General features: G+C 38.5%; 1 protein-coding gene across 2 annotated transcripts in view; it reads right to left on the bottom strand.

The window, feature by feature from the left end:
* Positions 1-778: 778 nt before the first annotated feature.
* Positions 779-21203, bottom strand: part of MYO1E (myosin IE) — an 83906-nt gene continuing 63481 nt past the window's right edge. For both annotated transcript variants that reach the window (XM_085234285.1, XM_085234286.1), the window contains exons 19-28: positions 19950-20094; positions 16354-16468; positions 15491-15660; positions 14867-15012; positions 10142-10288; positions 8747-8904; positions 7569-7661; positions 4638-4833; positions 2486-2655; positions 779-1977 (exon numbers count right to left, since the gene is read on the bottom strand). In XM_085234285.1, coding sequence (XP_085090411.1) covers positions 1901-1977; positions 2486-2655; positions 4638-4833; positions 7569-7661; positions 8747-8904; positions 10142-10288; positions 14867-15012; positions 15491-15660; positions 16354-16468; positions 19950-20094 — 1417 coding nt within the window. In that variant the 3' untranslated portion in view covers positions 779-1900. The remainder of the gene's footprint in view (positions 1978-2485; positions 2656-4637; positions 4834-7568; positions 7662-8746; positions 8905-10141; positions 10289-14866; positions 15013-15490; positions 15661-16353; positions 16469-19949; positions 20095-21203) is intronic.

Raw genomic sequence — 21203 nt, 5'->3', positions numbered from 1 at the left:
CTTGGGAAAGAAATAGGCTGGAACAGATACAGCCTTGTGGTTTAGGTAGTAGAGTGATGGACAACTCATTTTTGTATCTTCGTATGCCTAAACAAAGAGCAGAGGCAGAAGACAATCCCTGTGATCACAACTAGTGGTATGCTCAAAGGAGTACAAGCATTGTAAGTACCTCAGTTCTTTTGCCTTGCTTCATTTATGCTTTTCTGTTGATGGTAGTACTTAAAATATATTTTAATGTTAAATTGCAGCCTTAAGATATTCTGTAAATTTGCTGTAGTCATTACCTCCCTTCACTGTCTCCTGCATGGATGTGCTGGCTCTGATGTAGAAGCAAAACCCCAGAACTATGAAACTACCTAGGCACCCATGACATCCTAGACATATATCTGTGGAATAATGTTGGAGCTGCAAGTGTTGATCTTCACAGGCAGGTGTCTTTTCTCTAGAATAAAACAGGTAATTTGAGTCTAGCACTTACTGCAAGCGTATTGGGGAGTAAAAGTGTTTGATCACTCAAGTCTATGCAGTTCTCTCCTGGACTGAGACACAGTTTCTAGCTGCTAGTTCCAATACAAAAAAAATGCATTCTGCATTCTGTTATCTGTTAATGGAGATGTTTGTGTGCCTAAATTAAGCCTGGGCGAGTGGCTTTGGAGGGATAGGATTCAAGATTTGGCATCTTAAGAGCAGTTATAAAAATTGTGTATGTTGATTTGTGTAAACTAAAAAAAAATGCAGTATGTAAGGCTTAGCTGGGCAATAGCAAAAACAATCTGAATTAGAGCACAGGAAGGGCTATTTTTTTATTTAAAATCATGACAGTAAAATCAAACAGGTGGTGGTTAAGACGTTAGCATGTATAATATCTGAAAGCAAAGTGCACAGTGAACAGACTTGTTAAGCTACCTGCTTCTTGTTTTGTTTCATGGAGGTTTGGAAGGCAAAGCAATGAATGCTTGTAACTATGGCAGACAGCAGCAACTCTAAATGGTGTGGGAGGCAATCAAACTTTAAACAGTAACACTTCTGCTTTTAGAAATCAGGAGGAGTACTGCATATCTGTAAGTACCTGGCATAAAAACCATAGTAGAACTTCTATGAGTAAGAACAGTGGAATATAGCATTATACATTCATACACGTTTCTAATATATTCAGTTTTTATATACAGTATAGGATTTGTTTCCATAAATGTACAGCTCTGCATAAACGTAACAGGTGGAGCATCAAACATAAATCCAACATGGGCCAGCCACATTCCAATATAAGTCTTGAAGGCAACATTGTTTAGCATTACTAAGCATTTTTCTGTTTAAACTTCTTGTAGTGCCTGCTGGAGACCCTAGACACAAATGCACCCAGTTCCATTACACCTCTACAAAATTACTTAAATACACTCCATCGTGTTAGGTTTTTAGATGGCGAATACCCCAAAACACCCTAAATCTTTTGAACATAGTAACAAGTAGCAGCATACTTAATATGTTCCCCAGAATCATGTGCATTAGAAAAAATGTGCTTTTAACATGATCTTTGTTAGACAATTAAAAAGACTATTATCAACTAGAGGCACTTAATATACCCATTTCCAGGTGTGTGGTCCCAGATTGTAAAGCACCTTTCTGTTTCAGGATGATGGTAAGTTTGGGTATTCTTCACTTGGGAAGTGTGAAAACCAGGTTTTAAATATAATAAATAATTTGTCAGTATATCCGTTGCTGTATGGTTCTGAGACAGAGGATCTAAGTCTGCTGTGAATAATATTCTTCTTGTATGCAACTTTACTGGTGAAAGGTACTGCTGAGAATGGCAGATCTTGGGAGATCAGTATCCTGAAGGCAAGGGAAAAATATCCTCAACACTGGTAACTTCATGCCATTTTTTATTTTTTCTGAAAGTCTTTTATATCTTGGTGACATAATTGTTGGGGAAAAGACCTTGTTTCCCTCGTAGTCTTCCTGTCCACCAACCGGAAGGATCTATAACAAAGAAAGCTAAGTGAGTGAGGCTTCATAAAACCTTTCTGTTTGTTTTCTGAGGCAGACTTAAAAACTTCTTGACTTGTTGTCAGCCTTCTTATAAAGGACTGATAATAAACAACTCGGAAAACTGAATTTGCTAATCTCCTGGCTACATGACTGTGCTTTAGGTTTCTTTGGAAACAAGAAGATGCTTTGTTACTTGTTCTTATGACATACATAGGCTAATTTTCAGCCAGAAACTCTTCACAGTTATGGTCAACTAAATTGACAGATCTACAGTAGCAAATACTGTGCATCTCTTTCAAATGTTCACTCTTGCCTTAAAGTGACTGCGGAAGATATCTTTGCTCTCAGAGTGATTATAGAAATTTGCAAGCCTAGTCATGGAAGACATCTGCAGGTTGGTTCCCAAAGTTATTGCCTTTTTTTTTTTTTTTTTTTTTTTTTTTTTTTACTCCATGTGAAAATGTACCTTCAAGATGAGTGCTTTTATACATTCACATACCTTCTTTGATGATATCAATCACATCGTTGGCATTAAAGCTAAGTTCATCTGTGTCCTGAGCATCGTATGCATACAGTGCCTTGCACTGTGGTACCTGAGGTTTAGGTTTTGGCTGTGGTTTAGGCCTTCCTCCAGCTGGTGGGGGTCGGTTTGTTGACTGCCTGCGCACACTGGGGGATTAGGGGTAAAGAATGTTAACATTCTTCAGAGACAGAATGAACTTGCTAATTGTCACACCAATTAAAAATAGGCACATAAGACTAGGACCACTTCTGTGTGAGTTAAATTTAGTTAAGTACTTGGAAACAGCAGGTCAAATGCATAGAGAAAGCAGTGCTCAGACTGGAGTAGAAATAAATGCCCATGTCCTCACAGCTCACATCCATGTGCAGGGCTGCAGCTGCCTTGTGCTGCCAGCAGGGTGTGCATGCCTCAAGCATAAGTGCTGCCTTGGTGGGGCATATCTGGCCCATGCCTCTGCCTGTATGAGACTGGTGGAGAGGGGCCTGGCCTCTGCTGAAGATAGGACTGCATGGTCAGAGCTGCAGCTTTAACTTCCTTTGCTGTTTACCCTAAAGAAATGGAACTTCACAGTTCCTTTTTTCTCCTTGGAAACTAGGAAGTGGCCCTGAGAAGATCTACTGATCTACAAACTCAACTTTTTACTCTGTGATCAGAATTTGGTAGTACTAGCATTAACAAAGCTTTGAATGCATGCTATCAAAATAAACCTGTCATCTTCTTCCAGGCTTTACCATCATATATCCATTGTGATTCCCAGACTTCCCAACACTAGTGTCACAAAGATTAAAAAAAAAAAAACACTATTTTTTTTTCTAATGCCTATCTCAAATTTTCCTTACCGAGTTGTGTGCTCCCTAGGGTAGGTATGTCCCACTGTTTCTGACCAAAATAATTCCTTCCAAGTTGTATTTTACACTATAAAAACTGAAACTATTTGGTAAAGCTGTAGAGATTGCTAAATACCCAGTACCCCACGTGTTGGAATACTAAAGTCTCAGAAGTGACTGTGCCAGGTTGTTTTGGAACAAAAACAGCTTCTTAGAGAAACTGACTTCTACAAAACAAAGTTGAAGGGGATAAGCGGACAGCTGATCCCAACAGGTTCTAGTAGTAGTTACTGCTGTAGCTTTTATGGATTTTTATTACTTTCTTTTTTTGTATTTTACTTTTTTCCTCCCACCAGCTCTGAGCATACAGCTACCTTGGGGGGGGGAGGGGAGAAACTGTGTTCTATCTTCACTATCTACTCTAGTTTGACTGACAACTATTTCAAATGGCAATTACATGAACTGGGAGCTTTGATGTGTGTTATCATCCTTATAAACTTAAAAAATGAATGACTGAAATAGAGTTGTTGGTGTTTACCCAAGCACTGGGAACTACATGGTATAACTGATGTTTTTAATCCTGTTAGAGTGAATAACTTCTTCACCTCATTACATACCTGACAGATGTCTATTCACAACTGTCTGGTAAAAATCACATAGCTTTACCCTGGCTGTAGCCTACAGATTTTGGTTCTAGTGCAGGAACCATATTCTCAAGACGAAGTAAAAATCAAATGTTATCAAAACAGCTTTACAGTGAATTGACATGCAGTGAGAACTTTAATGCCTGGAGGTTATTAGTTTACAAAGATGGGAACATTTGAAAGTATTAGCATCTGCTGAGAGTTTTGAAATTGATAAAGTTAATAGTTGCTATTTTGGTCTTTAAATGAGAAAAAATTAAGAACTGTCAACAGTCAAATGCTGTAAATGTGCTTGCAAGCTTTTATGGCTAGCAGGTGGTTGACAGTTGCTGTGAAACACCACATCTGATCTTTCCCTTCTGGATTACAGATAATAAAGAACACCTATTAAAATTCTACACGTGTTTTAATAGCATTATGTAGAAGAGACTGTGCAAGTTTAAGATATTAAAACTGCAACTGGTTCACCTTCATTTCTAAAGTTTTACAGTTTGTGATGGACGTGCTTTTTAGATCTGATGGAAGAGGAGTCCTTTCAGTGCAGCTCAATAGCTTAATCTGAGCATCTACAGGAATGTTATCAGCAGTGAAGCTTGAGCACATGGAGCTATTTACAGAAATCTACTTTTTTTTTCTTAGATGTAATGTAAATCTTACCCAGCTGCTCCTTGGTCAGGTACTTTAAGAAAATCCAGGCTTTCTGGTTGTTGTGAGATCTTGCCTGATCCTCCTGATAGCTGCCGTGGTAAAGTTGGTCGTGTCATACTGGTATATAGGGTCCTCTGACTGGCCTGCTGATTTCCTGGGATTTGAGGACGTAGTGGAACATTTGTTACTCCATTTTGCTGATGACCTGGAAGTAAACAAAGCATGAACACATCCAGTCCAAGTAATGGCTCCATTACTCCAACAGTAGCCCTTTTCTTGGTTTCTAGGTGATGACATGGGTAACTATCTTGAGTTTGAAAACAACTCCACCTACATTTGAGCTACTTGCAAGCTCAGGTTATAAGGAGCTCGACCCCTTACATTCCTAAAACCCCTAGTGAGGGAAGTGGGAGCTGTGCTCAAAAATTGAATTGGTTAAAAAGATATGGATTAGTTTTCTCTTTTCCTCGGCTTGTGCGTGTTTAAAACTATGTACATATATACAAATGTATACTTCTCTATACTTACCTCTATAGGCATATGTAGACCTGAACATATCAGAATACCCTGAGTCTGAATCTGTGCATGTAAGTGTGTGAGCAAGTACAAACATAAATACATACACATGTACACATGGATATACATGTATATACACCTATTTGCACCTGTATACTCACATGTATGCACGTTAAATTGATAGGTGTATATATACACGTACCTATGGGCATTGATTTACTTGCATACCAAAGCACACGTGCAAAAGTATACACATTAATAGAAAGGAAGAGTTCAAGACAGAAGAATATCCTTAAGTCAGAGGGACAAAAGTCCATGATAGTAAATTAAGAGGTTATGAGCCAGCAGTGTGCCCTGGTGGATAAGAAGGTCAATGGTATGCTGGGGTACATTAAAGATTATGGCCAGTAGGTTGACCTGTTCTGCTCAGGTGAGAGACAGACAGAGAGAAACAGGTACATGCTGCACACATCTGCATACTCACATGCATACCAAGTTACATGCATGTGCACATGTATACACAATACAATGTGTGTATGTGTACATTTGTGTATACATGTGTTTGTATTCATGTGCATGATGGGCAGGGACATGTACACAATACACACATGCAGATATAAACATACATGTGACCATGCACAAACACAGACCTATATGCACTGACATATAGACAAACACACTGATACAAACAAATGCTTGTGTATGCACGTAAATGGACACACATGTACAGATACATACTTTTATACACAACTAGACCATTAACTTCAAACCAGCTGTGACTATGGCAGAATACATTCTAAAGGAGCGAGGATGAGACCCCTGGAATTAATTTCTCACATTGTGAGAACAGGATGCATAGAATTGTTTGTAACCTCCAATGAGGAATGTGACCAAATCATACAATTGCTTCAGACTCCTGCAAAGTCCCAACACAACATAGCTCCTTTGTAACAGTTGTTTTTAATCTATTATTGGCTATTTTACAAAATATTTTTGAGTTTTCTATTTCTAAGACAATATGATGATAATACAGTACTTGATTTGATTGATTTGAGGTGTTCATGAGAACTGTACTTACCTTTTAAACGTAACACATGAATAGTGGTCAATACAGCATTTAAGCTCTGTCATCAAATTATCCCTCCTGCATACCACACCCCATGCTTTTTAACTGTGCCATGATCATCTAGTTCAGCTCCACAGGAAAGCGTTAGGCCTCTTCTTGCTGGACACTGAAATAGGTTCTTTTAACTGGGACTGACATACCTGTCCAGCAGCTGTCACAAGGACTGGGGATACATGCTGACAAAAGGCTAAGCTGCAAGCATACTTTGACTGTACTTTGGATAGAATACAAATCTGCATCCAAACTACCTTAAGGAAGTGCAAATCTGAGCTTGGTCTGAAGTTACATCTTCAACCAGTATTTCTTTTTGTCTGTTTTTCTTGTAACTCTAAAATTGATGGGTTTTTGAAAATGCAAATGAAAAAAGCCTTCTCTTACTTTATTTAATTCATCCTCGATGAATATTTACTGCCTGTGTTTGCAGATTTTTTAACTTCCTTAACCACAATGCTACTTTACTAGAATAGCTGCAGTTTCTGCAAATCATGCACGCATTTATCATTGTTTGACTCATATGGCTGAGGTTTTTACTAGCATCAGGAGCTGGCTATTTCCATTTGGTGACCAGGATGGTTGAGTACTGAACTTCCACTCTCTTACCACTGTACTTCTCCAAAAAGACCAGGTGACTTAAAGAGAATCTTTTGTTTTGGAAAAAAAAAAAGGAAAAAAAAAAAAAAACCCTGACCCAACAAACACTAGAAATGTAAATAGAAAAAAAACTGCTTGGGAAGTGGTGGGTCAATGGGATATTGTTCTTTCCTCTGAGTTCACAGGCTAAATTAATCATATCACTCAAGGGCAGAAGTGAAACACCCTCATTACATCAATCCCATGCAGAAAAGCCACGCGTCTTGACTTACTGGCACAACTGATAGGGCTCAGCACTTGGGGTTACATGAAAGTTATTGTGTAACAGAGTAGAACAATGAGCTATAAACTGCATTCTGCTGTTCATGGCCCTGAAAGCATTTTCATGTGTTGTGAATGTATACACTTTGCCCTAAAATGGAAAGGGCTGAGCTTAGCTGCAGTTTCAGCGTCTTATACACAGTGGCTGAACACAGCAGCGTCCCTAACCAGCTGCTATCCACCATGTATTTATTTCTGGTGAAACACCAGTTCAATTGGCAGCAGACTCCCAGCAGTCATCGTAAAAGGCCTGCAGTGTATGTTTCAGTTAATAGTAAAAACTTTACTATGCATTTTTAGTGGACAACAAATTTACTAGATGGCAAGAATAAAGCAAAAGCCTGAATTTTGAACTTTGGTTTAGACATGAGGCTAAACAAACTTACCAGGAGGAGGAGGTGCAGCTCTCATAGGGTAAGACTGAGCTTGAGACCTGCTAGAATACCCTCTGCTTTGGGAAAGGTTACGTCTAGTAGGACCTGAAAGAGACAACAACAGTTTGTTACTCAAGATTACATTAATTAGGTAAGGTCTTCTGGCTGCAAGGCTCCTCCTCTACAGTCAGAGAGGCTGATCTTCAGGAATAATAAATCCAATGCCTAGAGTGTTATCCACATTGTGCTACAGCTTCAGGTGCAACAAGGATGACTTTTAGGCATATTCTCCCTTTTGCAATCCAGTTCAGCCATAGGATATAAAGTAAAAGTGTCTTGAGACTACAGAAAGTGGAAATCCAAAAACCATTGGCTTTAGGATTTATTTTAGCAACCACTGACAGCTGGCACAGCAATACTTTTTACCATAACACTTCTGATCAGCAATTTCTCTGCACATAGAAGTACACTTTTCCCAGTTCTGTGACACAAGAAATTTCCCTGGGACAAAAAAAATAAATCAATCTTAACTTGTCTAATTGCGCTCTCCAGTTTGATGGGAAAATAGTTCAGCAAAATGCTCCCAGGTCTGGTTAAAAGTTTGGTGTTTTATATTGAAAGGAGACCTTTTTTTTTTTGCTTTTTTAATCCTCCAAGAATACTGCACAAGAAAAACCTTCCTCATTCTCCTTATAGAATCCTCTAAGTGCTGGAAGCTTCATGGTGCACAATCAGTATGAGAAGAAGGTGGAACATAAAACAGACACCAGTATATGTGCAGTTCAGTCTTTGGTGATGCACAGAAGTTGCTTCCTTTAGGCATTAGCACCACTGTAGGAATGGCAGGAGCCCAGAGCAGTGAGAAAGACTCATCTGCAAAGTGCTTGGCGAGTGTGCTCTCTGTATTATGTCATGAGTAAAAACCCAGATTTATTTTGACACAGGGAAAAGAATTTCAGGCATTTCAGAAGCAGTTGTTATATATGGAAAGTAATAAGTTCCAAAAAAACTGTACAGCAGTAGGGAAATTTGTTGTATCATTATGATCTATAACTTGGATCTTATTCCAACGTTAAAGAGAAACAATAAAGAAAATGCTGAGTCAAGAGGCAAGCAAGGAGAGAAAGCTAGACTCAACCATTCTCTAAATTCTGAATCATCGCTAATCTCTAATGGAAAATCATACGTACGGGAATTCTTTGGTAGCCCCGGTCCAATGCTGATCTGCAGCACTTTATTGCTTGGTTTGAGAATGGCTATATCTCCTTGGCCTTGAATAAATTGCACTTGTCGAGAACCACCACTGCTCCATGGCCCCCAGCTCTCCTTTTTCAGCTTCACTTCTAGCCTACAATAAGCACATGAAAACAAGCAAAGGAAATAAACTAAACAACAAAATAACACACAGCATCTGTGTGTCTAATCAGGACAGTAGTACTTGGCAGTAAATAACCTAGAGATATAAAAATAAGAAGTTCAGACTAAGAACTTGTATTCAATGAGTGAATAACCTGACATAAAATACCTAATTAAGCTTCTTTTTTTTCTTCTCCCCTCGTGTTCGACTTAATGTTTTAGCTTTCCTGGTAAAGAAAGGAATTTTAAGATATTCAGGAGAAGACAGAGAGTATGAGCATTGAGGTGCAAAGCACTGAGCAACAGACATGTCTACCATAAAACAGATTCAGGCACTGCCTCTGTTCTTTTGTAGATGCTATTAGGTGACTAATACAAGCTTTGTGTATGTATTTGGGGAGTGAATTTTTTTGCACTCACGCACACACACACATCTGTATATATGCACACACATTTATTTCCCAATACTTCCACACTGTGCTCCGTAATGTAATCAGATAAAATACATAATTATAACTATAATGATAAAATTTGCAGGTTGCCCAGAGAAGCTGGGCATGCCCTATCTTTAGAGGTGTTCAAGGCCAGGCTGGCCCTAGGCAACTCAATCCAGTGGGTCCAACCTTGCCTACAGCAGAGACATGGAACTCAGTGGGCTTTAACGTTTCTTCCAACCCAAGCCATTCTGTGATTCTAGGAAAATCTTGGTTTAGTTTTGGGCAAGACCCCAGAAATGTATTTTACATGAACAAAAAAAATGTCAGGTACTGGCTTAGGATTCCCACAGCATAGAACTATATGCTACAGGAATGTTCCAAACTTCCACTGTCCTCCTCTGCCCTTTGAAACTACAGTAATCCTCTCAAATTTTATAATTCTTGCATACAAATCCAAATCCTTCTGCTGCCAGTTTGCTTCACGGGCAGGAGTATTAACAACTCTGACAGCACAGAGGTGCTCTGTGGCAGGCCAAAGTTGCAGACTCTTGAGCCTGATGTGTGTTCAATAGAATGAAAGCAATTTATCTATGCACAAAGACAGTGGAAAATGGCAGAGGGCCGAGGTACGATCCTAACCTGTTACATTATGATGTAAAACAAAGTCCAGTTCACTTGCATTTTTACAGCGTGCTGCCTCTTCTAAATCAAAACATAGTGTCAGAAGCTCTGCAAGCAGCGTTCATTTGTCTTGTTAGCAAGAGCAAAGATTATTGAAAAAATTAAACTCACGTATTGCTGAATTTCAGAGGTAGTTTTCCTTGTGTTTTCTCTTCATATCGTTTTGATAAGAGGCTTAAAAACTCAGTTTTGAAGACTGATTCAAGCAAGCTATCATATTCCTGTTCATGTAGAATGAAAATGTCATCCTGCATTGTGCTGAAAAGAAATTGGAACATTTACCATTCAGAATAAAACTTTAACAGCAAATACAGCCAGTATTATAATGAAATTTGCAAAGTACAGATGGTTAACTTTTAACAACATAAGAAAGTCCAAGCGGCACTAACTGTAGACTCTTGCTTTCTGAGAACACCTTTTTTGATCAGCTGGTAATTGAATATCTGAAGCAATCCCTTCTGTGACACGGGAAAATTACTTGGTTATTTTATAGTAATCACTGTATCCTAAGAACATGTCACATTAAAGTCACAATTAAAGTCCATCTCTTCAATTATGGCAAAATTTGGGATTAGAGATGAACTGAAAACTCACTAACCATAAAGTAAGACTGAAACCCAAAGCAAGCAACTTCTGAATGAATGCTCTGAAGTCTCCACTGTCTTTTGCTTCAAGTGGTTAAACAGCATCATACAAGATCATACATGTTGGCATCCATTGCCATCACTACATCAACTCTTACAGAAAAAGTTGCAAAACATTTCTGTCCTCCCGGTCCCCACAGTTCCTTTGTGTTTTAGCCAAGATCACTGTTATTCTGGCATGCTTGTAATTTGTCTGTACAAGTATCAATTTTCCACACTTCCTAACTGTAACTACATTGATGCCTGTCCGTTTCTGCACCCTCTCTAAAAGAGATGTAAACAAAGCTTTCCAAATAAAACCAAAACTTGGAAATGGAGGGTTGGGTTATTTTTATAGTTCTGAGTTTTGGTGCAGTTTTTAACCTGCATGTCTCATCAAAACGAAGTTTCATTTGTGTGGCCATGCCCACCTCTCCCTCACCTCCTTACCCCATGACTTGAACAGCATGTCAGGAACCATAAGATACTCTGGTTCTGTTTGCTGACTCCTCAGTAAACTACTTGTACTCTGAAGCTGGCTAGTGTCCCATAGGATGCACCCATGGACAAGAAAATGGGGACAGCTTCACGACTGCCCTTCCCTTCCTCCCACCCCTTTCTGGCAGATTCATTTCTAACTTCCCTTGCTTTTCAAGATCTGAGCTCCAACCCCCACGCAGAGCCACCCGAGCAATGGGGCCAGAAACACGTGCACCATGCAGGAGATGGCACAGGGCTTTTTTCACAGCTGCGCAGAGCTGGGAATTGCTTAACCTTGTCACGAAATAGTTGTCACAGACATGATGCTTTCACCAAAAGTAGTAAAAACATTTAAAAATATCTGATTAAAAAAAATTTTATTTGGGACAGAAAATTTACAGCTCCTTTTCATGTTTTTTTAGACCACTACACAGTGTCTGAAGTCAAAGCTTCTCTGCTGCTTCATCAGGGTTAGTCAACTTAGCTCTAGTTCTAAGACTGGACTAAATCTATCTGACTCCTGTAGACATGAAATAATTTCTGAGATGATTACAGGATTTTATTTTTTTTTAAGAGAAGAAAACTGAGAACTGGAAAAAGAAAGCAAGTTACAAATATGGTCAGCAAGCTGTAAGAGTCACAGCTAAAGAAGAAGTTGCCAATACAACTTCTAGCAGCATTATTCACAGCTGCTGATTCAAAAAAAACCCCAAACCTACAACTGTTACACTGAAAAGCTATTTACAGCAAGGTTGCTATTACTGCAGATATTTACTGCAAGCAGCTAACCTCCCTATCACAGCACGCTCCAAGGCTCATCTCATGTGAATTTTAAATTAACCATGTTATTTTGTGCTACATATTTGTTTCCATCTCATCTTCACCTGCAGTTGGCAATATTAGAAAATACAATTTTATCATAGTGATTTATTTCAATACATTAGATGTCACCTACTAAGTGGAAAAAAGAACCATCTGTTTGCATTTCTTTCCAGAGATTTGAAAGGTTTAGTTAGATTCAGACTTAACATTTCTTCGTAGTTTTCACTTTTTTTTTCCCCTAAAAGCAGTGCACTACAAACTTGGTAATGCCAAAAAGTAAATTAACCCTCACACATGAGGGATTAAAGTAAGTTTAAGCTCAGAAAAGAAGCTTCAGTTTTCCACCACAGTTTCTCCCTGTCACTGATTTCCAATCCTAATTACCTAGCAATTAACACTTTGAGCATGCTCTCCTCTTTTTCACTCATGGCTGGTTTGCCTCATTGCTGACTCTTTAAATATGAAGGTGGTGAAATAAGAAAGTTTTAGTGTTATACCACTACCCATTTTTATTACACCAACTTGAAGTTCAACCAACTTCATACTCCAAAGTCTTTACAACTGTATAGGAAAAAGTGTATGAAACTACAAATGAATTACCTTAAGGTACCTATTTACTATTCAAAATAGCAATAAGAAACATAAGAAAGCAAAATAAAATCATGACCTTCACTACCATCAAGCAAATCTAGAGCTTCAGCAATGTTCTGGAGGAGATGTGTAAGAAAAACCCAAGCCCTATAGTATTACCCAGCCAGTTGTCCTATTTTTGCTCACTTGGCAAAGGGCCTGACTTTGTAATACTGTTGGGATATCCTGTGTCACTGCTTATCAGATAATTGTAAAGCTCAGTAATTTACTGTTACTAAAAACATCAGCAAATTTCCATGAATACTCAATCTGCTGAACAAATTCCAAATTTGGTAACTGCCCTTTAAAGTGCAATTCCTTCAGTAATTTAAACTGTGATGTGGTGTTACCCATCAATACTGCTGAATATTCTGCCTTTCTTGTGTATAGGTGTATCTATCCGAGCTCACCTCAATGTATTGTGCATGAGTTTCTTGAAATAAATTTAGATAACAATGCAAGAATCCAGTTATCCCCTGCTCCCTTCTGTTTAAAATATATTCCATGTATTACTCCAATTAAAACATAGCATTGTTGGAAAAAATAGCACAAATAAAAATCTGAAGTAAACTATAGAGTTTTGAGAATGAAATAATGCAACTTGTTTTGAACCCGGCCTCTGAAAAAATATTTTTTTCAAAAATACAGATTTGGTCACACTTGTAGTACTTGAAAGTTTTGTTCTGGCTTTAGTCACTGAAGACTTCTAAGTACTGTGAGCTGTAACTCTTGTCACTGACACAAGATATCTCAGATTCTAGTGGAGCAGCAACATCTGTAGCCTGTCGAGCAGAGTACTGACTAACTGCTCAGCTGTATTAAAATATTCCTCCAGTAAGATCCATTCTGAAGTCAGCCCATCCTAATATGAAGACTGCACCCTCGTTCCCATCGTTGGGTTTTTTTGGGGGGAGGGGAGGGAGTAAATACCTGAGCAGCTTGACAGTTTGTAATTTTGCTTCTACTTGCAGCATACATAAAGAAGGCTTTTGCAACAAAATGAAATACAAGAAGTTTAAAACATTATTAGACATAATGTAATATGCATGTTTCCTCCAAAGTATGCAAATTTGGTTTTGCTTCAAAATGTTCTGTAGAACTTGGTTACATGTGAGAAAAGTGCAACAGTCTTCACTAGGCTGGCAAGCTGTGCTTTTCAGCTGACTCAATGCAGCTCTGCCTTTGGAATGCAAAAGGCCCAGCTTGGGTGCCTGGCTACAATCTGGTTAGCATTTGCACGGCACACAGTCCAAACTGGAGCATTAAACAGGCAGATTCTACTGTAACCCAGATCTACCAAAGTTGTTCTAAATTGAATGGTATGGTAAAATAAACCACACGTTTTGAAAATGGCATTGTATGCAAGATTGTTTTGCAGACCTTACCCTAATCTTGGAAGAGTTGTTTAGAACTCTGCAGAAATGTGCCATCTGCTTTTTTTTTTTTTTTTCTTTTCAAGTACTGAATTATGTCTGTGAGAAGACTTCTGGCTATGCTAAGAGAAACAATGTTCTATAAGCATATAAATAAAAACTTTGCAGTAACAGTCAATATACAGCAGTCAAGGGTAGGCTTGAATTCTATTAAAATATGAAATTTTAGTATTTGAAGAATGCTAGTTGCCATATTAGGCTGGATCTGTATTCTTTTGTATTAAATTATTTAGGTACCAGCTCTGATAAAGTGCAATAACAACTGCTGAAGTATCCAGAGAGTTATCAGCCTTCAAAGGGATGAAGTGACACAGGCATGAACTTTAGTCTTTTGGGCTGTTTCTCCTTGATTTTACTTACTTACCTAACTAGGTTTCTTAGTTCTCTGTGCACACCACAGCTATTTCCTGCAAGCTGGGACTTGTTTGACACTGTCACCAGAAGTGATGTGAAATCCAACTAGGAATGAAGGCTGTAATAGCTCACTGGAGAACCACTCTTCAGAAAGCAGGGGACATGCACAGGATGTACTTACGTAAGGGACACAAAATTAAGCCAAAACTCACTACAACTTCCTTGAACATATTATAGTGAACATATGCTTTACAGAATACATTTTGGGTTACACTTAAACTAAGTGAACTACTTTAATAAGTAGTCAGAAAATGTTTATTAACATTAACATCTATTACTGTAGCATTAGGGCTGGGAGTGAAAATAAGTCCAGCTTTCTGTTTACAAGAGTCAGTAAATACATCTTATGAAATACACTCTTCATCAATCAACACATTTCATGCTACTCTACACAAATTTCTCTGTCAGAGGAAAGACGTGTTCAAGGTACTGACCTTAGAGAAACAGAAAGAATTCTCTCCACTTCCATCCTTCTCTTTAAGACTTCCTTCACTTGGCCTTTCTCTGGGCCCTGCTTTACTTTTTCACGCCCAATAAGGTATATACACTTTGGAGTGAGGACAAGATCTCGCTTCACACTCTGAAACACAAAATTATTTGAAAATACACAGCTATGCAGAGACTGATGCTCTAATGTCATGACGTTGTTCCAAAGATATAAATAGTGTTATTTGGGCCAAGTCTCTCGTTTGAGTTGTGGGGTGAGAAGGAAACACTTGACTTACTGACTCGCATAACTCTGGAATCAGACTGCATTGTATTTGAAAAAAAAAAAAAAAAGAAAAAAAAAAAACTTTTTTCCCTCCTAATATTTCATAACAGCTGCCTGCCCAGCAAGTCCCACAAAGCCCTGTCCCAGGAGAAGTTTGAAAACAGCAATGTGCTCAGATCAAGAGGGTGGACTGCTTCCCAATGTCGTCTTAGGTCAAAGATTTGTTTTTCAAACTGGTATCCAAGAATTCTTTGGCACATGCAGAGTTTCTGTTAAATGGTGGTAAAGACATCAGTATAGCACCCTAGCAGAACTCATCAATAGTGGATATTGTTCTATAACCTACCTTAAACCGCCTATCATATTTAGTTACAGTGTCTGCAAAATCAATCTTCTCCCGTTTGCCCACAAACTGGCGTAGCTCTGGGTGGTCCTCCATGCCTATGTAATCTCCCACAAAATTCCTGTTAATGCTGTTCCGCCTTCTTTCTTTCTTGTTCAGCAACAGATCTGATGCTTAAATACAAAAAATAAACACTGATTACTTGCTGAAATTTGGAAATTTATCATTTGAAATAGCGAGCGGTTTCAAACAGAACTTGGGGAACAAGTGATAACCAAATGGTTTAACAATGGAAAGAACAGTGAGATGCTGCTATAAAACCTTGCATTAAGGATCCACATGATTATTAAATTCATTCTTACTAAAATATACTGATGGCAAGCTTGGCAGTTTTGATGAATCAAGAGTTCTTCTGAAACTATGGAAAATCTATCCTACTCAGTCTGGCTTTGAGATCAAAGCACCAGATAGTCCAAGAAAGTCGTGCATGCTGAACAGCCAACCTCATCAATGGTACCTTAAGTTTTCAACAGTTTCCAGTCATTCCCTGCAGTCTGGGAAATGGTCTGCAAAGCAATGGTTTTCTCTACACAAAGGAAAATATTTGATTCATCTATTGTAGCATACTTTCAGCTTCTGGAATCATGGGAAATAAGTCATCAATAAAGGCTCCCCAGGGAGGTGGTTGAGTCACCATCCCTGAATGTGTTTAAAAACCATTTGAATGTGGTGCTCAAGGACATGATTTAGCAGAGGGTTTTTAGAGTTGGGGTAATACAGTTAGGCTGTGATTGGACTTGATGATCTTGAATCTCTTTTCCAACCTGAGCAATTCTATGATTCTACGACCAAAAGTTAGGACTTACCTTCTTCTCTCATTTGTACGTATTTTTTCCTGGCTGCGTATTTCCTCCATGCCTTCTGGATGGCCCTTGCATATCCATCATACTTTCTCTCCCTCATCTCTTCTAACAAAAAAAGCTGCACAAGACGACAGCAAGGTGGGTCAAAAATTTTACAAGAATATTTTTTTGGAAGAAACGCTTTACGTTCAACTTTCATATGTATCGCACTCCAGATCCAAGCTGGTCCTACTACAACCCAGAAGTCTTGAATAAGAAACTATCTGTTCAAGGTGAAATACAACGTGTTCTCACATTCACTTGCAACTTTCTTACTCATCTGTATTTAATACTGTTGACCCATTGGCAACATTTTTCCTTAGCAGTGATGTTTGTAGGCCGGCTGTGGAATATGTAATTATGATCATATATGATACATGATCATATAACGTATATGATTTAGCCTACACTGTTAACATTCATGAGGAAATGATTTATCAAAACTGAAGATCCACCTTCTTTTTAGTTCCCACTACAAAATATGTAAATATAATGCATAAGAAAAAATTCAAAATTATTGCAGGATATGGCATATTTCATTATAATCTTTTTACATATTGTAAACTTATTTTTTCTTATCTTACTAGAAATATGAGCATTTGGATAACAATTAAAATATTAAATCAGTCCACTGGCTTGATTTGCTAATTATTTCTCTCTACTATGCCTTAAACTGACCCTGCATATAGCAGGGGGGTTGAAACTAGATGATCACTGTGGTCCTTTTCAACCCAGGCCATTCTATGATTCTATATTATTATACTATTATTACACTATTACATTATTATTATAGATGTGGTGTCACCACTACGAACTGGAGTCAAAAAAGCAGTTCATGGAATGGAGATGTGAACTCCTCATTGAAGAAAAAGTTCAACATACAACCCTCAGTGGGTAAAGTGATGCATGCTGCTTTTTGAGATAAGAGTGAGCCTTCTGAATTTCCTGGAACCCAGACAAACCATCAACTGTGACTGCTACATCACACTAAGGTGAAGGCTTGAACTTCCAGAGTCAGGCCAGAGAAGAAGACAACCTTTCTCTAGTAAGGTGATAACATCAGGCCCCACACCAGTTTGAAGACCATGAAGTAAACTGCCAACCTTGGTTCAATTATCCTGCCACATCCACAGTACAGTGCGGATTTGGTATCTTCTGACTTCCAGTGTTTGGGACAATGAAAGGTGGACTGCATGGGCAACATCTACCTAGCAATGACACCATCATAGCAGCTGCGAAACCAGTGGGTCATCTGCACTGATGCAGATTTTTATGAGCACAGCATGCAGGCTCTTGTTCATCACTGGCAAGAAAGCACAGCTAGTGGTGGTGAATATGTTGAAGAAGAGTGTTTTGTAGCTGAGAATTTGCTCTATCAAATATATTGTGTACTCATTGTATTTGCTTGTAGTTTCCATGGAAATAAATGGGAAGCATTGCTTTTGGAGCAATCTACATAGCTCTCAAAAGAGAACACTAGAAAAAGCAGGTATATCAAGAAGTGAACCTGGGCTTCAGGATCCTTTGCTTACCCTGCTGCTAAATCATGCTAATCTAGAAAAAACGTTGTTCATACTGATCTTAAAAAGGAAACCTGATCTTGTGTAAGCTATTTCCACAGGGCCTCTCTTGTTTTTGTACTAAGTTATTTATTCAGGTGTTTGATGGAAATGTAAATAATGAAGCCTCATTTCTGCCACCCATAAAACCTTATTTTACAGCTGGAAAATCTCCATCCACAGAAACTTAAAAAAAAGAAAAAAAAAAAAAAACCTCACCAAACTTCACCAACACACAAGCACTGGAAAGTGTTTCTGCAGAGGCATGACTGCTTCTGATGCAAAAAATTCTTAAGTCTGAGCCATAGCATGATCAAGCCTTGTCTAATTCAGCTTATCTGTGACCATGTAATTGATTTCTCTAACAATATTGCTAGTTGCAAATTATCAACGCAAAACAGTCTGTCACTTGGGGTTGAATGTCAGAGTCCCAGTGAAGGAAGTTCCATGAAAACATCAAGTTAACATGGTTCAGTAAAATGTAGGCCATGAAATACTGAAGTAAAAATTCTTTTCTTAAATATTATATATAGATGTGTGTAAATAGATAGATAGATATAAAATAATCCCCCTCCTCCTTACACTCCTGAGCAAATCAAGTTTTTTCCTTCAGGTGCTTTCTTTCTTTACTGATGGAAGACAATTTTTCATTTACTATTTCAAGTGATATGATTCTTGACTACTGTTTCAAGTCAATGTTTTAGTAACATGAGAGATTTCTCTTTGATATTAACAGATATAAATTAAGCTTTAGAATATTCACTCAGTTAAACGTGAGGTAATCAGCAAAGGACTACATGTCCCAGCTGGTGTCACAAGAAGAGCTATCAAAGACACACATCCACTCATGTCCAAGGTTGTAACAAGGCATATGTAGGCCAAAATTCTCTGAAATCTTAGGAAACAAATCATGACCTGTGCTATGCTGGAAGGCAAACAGAGCTCACGCTTCTTTGTAGCTGGTAACTAAGGTGCATTGATTGCAATGACTAACTGGGGTTAATCCTATACTAGAATTTCCTGTTTGGCCAACATGCATCCAAGCACCCTATATACCTTGAATACTATTTACTTTATTATTATAAACATGTCTCTCTCAAACGACGGGGATGTTAAAGCACTGCTTTTCCTAAACAACTGAGACTATCTTTCTGACTCTATTCATGGTAGAATCAATTTTGGTTATGACTCTGAGGAATTATTATTTTCCCTCTGGGATCTTGCTGTGTGATTGGGTAGTGCAAAGTATTTCTCAAGGAAAATGATAGAAATTGAAGTGTTCTGCTTTTATTTTGATGTGTAATTTAAGGCAAAGTACTAAGAAGCCACCTGGCAACAAGAAGGTGTTTCATTAAGTAAGCCTGATTGTTTCTGATAGATAAGGAATACATGGTTGTAAATAGAGCATACTTTCCTTCCTTGACAACTTTCCTGAATAATGAAATAACAAAACAGTTCCAATGTTTTGTGCAGTTCAGAAGCCACAGGATAAAAGCAGCCTTAATTTGCCTACCTGATGTTTTTGAATGGGATTTCTTAGTTAGAAGTTAGAAGAACTTAGAAGTTAGCTATTCTGTGACACTGGTTTATTCATACATATTTGGGAGCTTTTCTCTTATTTTCATCAGTAGCTCTTATCCTTTGAAAAAGACCTGTTCGCTTGGGCAAATAGCCATACATGTTTCTCATGCCATGATATTCCATGTGCAACCTGACACCAAAGCATCTTTGTGTGTCCCATCTCTTCTTCCTGATGTATTTAAAGTTCCTTGTGTAAGTGTCAAATTGATGTATAAGGACGTACTGTACCCATCACAGAAGTGAGATTCTAGTGTCTACTGCACCCACTGCCTCAAGGCATGTGTGACAGCCCTGCCCAGGTTGACTTACATTCTGATGCTTCTCCTGTCCTAGCAGATAAGCTATGCATCATTAGAGCAGGAAGGCCATGTATTTTAGCAAAAGCTTCATATTTATAGACTCGTGTCCTGCCATACTTACAGATTCTGGAGCTTTGATGAAGACTTTGGATTTCCCAAGTTGGTATTGATCAGGATCCATGTTGACTGATTGAAGTAGGTGGAGAACTCCTTGCTTCTCATCTCCTTTCCAGGAAGGCCAAGTTGCTTTGGTCAGAATAGCATACCTTAACCACCAAGGAGAAGAAAACATTAAAACCTGACATCAAGCATCAGCAGAATACCACTGACTCTTAGTCAGACCACACTGGGAAAATGTTTGCCCCCTTGGCATTATTTACAGAAGCTTAGAGCGTAGGAGGATGCAGTACTGTATTATTTGCTTAGTAAGACCAAACAGCTGCAATGAGAAGGGCAACAGTGTCCAGGAATCTCCCATTTCCAGATCCTAAGTTACTATTTGGTAACTGGAGTGGTTAATTACAGAAAGTTTTGCTCTAATCTTAAATCCAGGGCAAGGTTATTTACTAGCAATGACTTATGGTGCAGGTTAAAGTACTTCCTTACCCTTGGTACAATGGACTCCTTCCCAAGCATGTGACCAACTTATCCCTTAAGCTTTTCTGTCTTCCTTACTCTTACAAAGGCTTTCTGTGTTTCTAAGCAAGTAGACAAGCTCATTCTCCTAACCCACCTGTTAATAACAGCTGGTCTGCATGTAGCAAGGAGGCATTCTTGGCTTTAACCCATAAAGCCTCTGGCTTAGTGTCTGCTACAGGAGGGAAGATCCTGTGATGTTGGTGCTGTCTGGAGGGAACACTGAGGTGAACTGACCATAAAAAAGAGCTATGGAATGAGGTGGGGAAGTGCTGTAATACCATGCATTTGATAAGCGAGTAGCCTTCTATCTCATGACACTCTCTTTAAGCCTTAGAAATCAGGTAGATGCCAGGTCACAGCTCCTTCTAAACTGTCCACTTTTTCATGCTTAACTGGCTCTTTTGGAACTGACAGATTTTTTGTTATTCTGCACACTGAGAAGAACTAATGGGCTTTAGCTGCATCAGCATGCCTGGGGGTAACTAACTTCTCTAGCAGTAGCTATTTAAACTCCTCTGACAGGGACTGGAGAACACCTAAATGTGTTCTAACAATTTTTCCCCCACAGATCTTCTGTTCTTCAGTCTTGACTCTTTTTTTCATATTGCAGTAAGGGTATTTGAGTTATATAGACTAAATCATGCTTATTAGTGCAACTATTCAATTAAATTAGTAAGTGATAGAGTATGGAGTTTGGTTTGTTGTAATTCTCAGGTAGAAAGAAATAGACAGCTTC

This window comes from Meleagris gallopavo, chromosome 12 (assembly GCF_905368555.1).
Source record: "Meleagris gallopavo chromosome 12, MGAL_WU_HG_1.1, whole genome shotgun sequence".
NCBI lineage: Eukaryota > Metazoa > Chordata > Aves > Galliformes > Phasianidae > Meleagris > Meleagris gallopavo.
The sequence above is the reverse complement of the archived record's forward strand: the minus strand, read 5'-3'. Positions and strand labels throughout refer to the sequence as shown.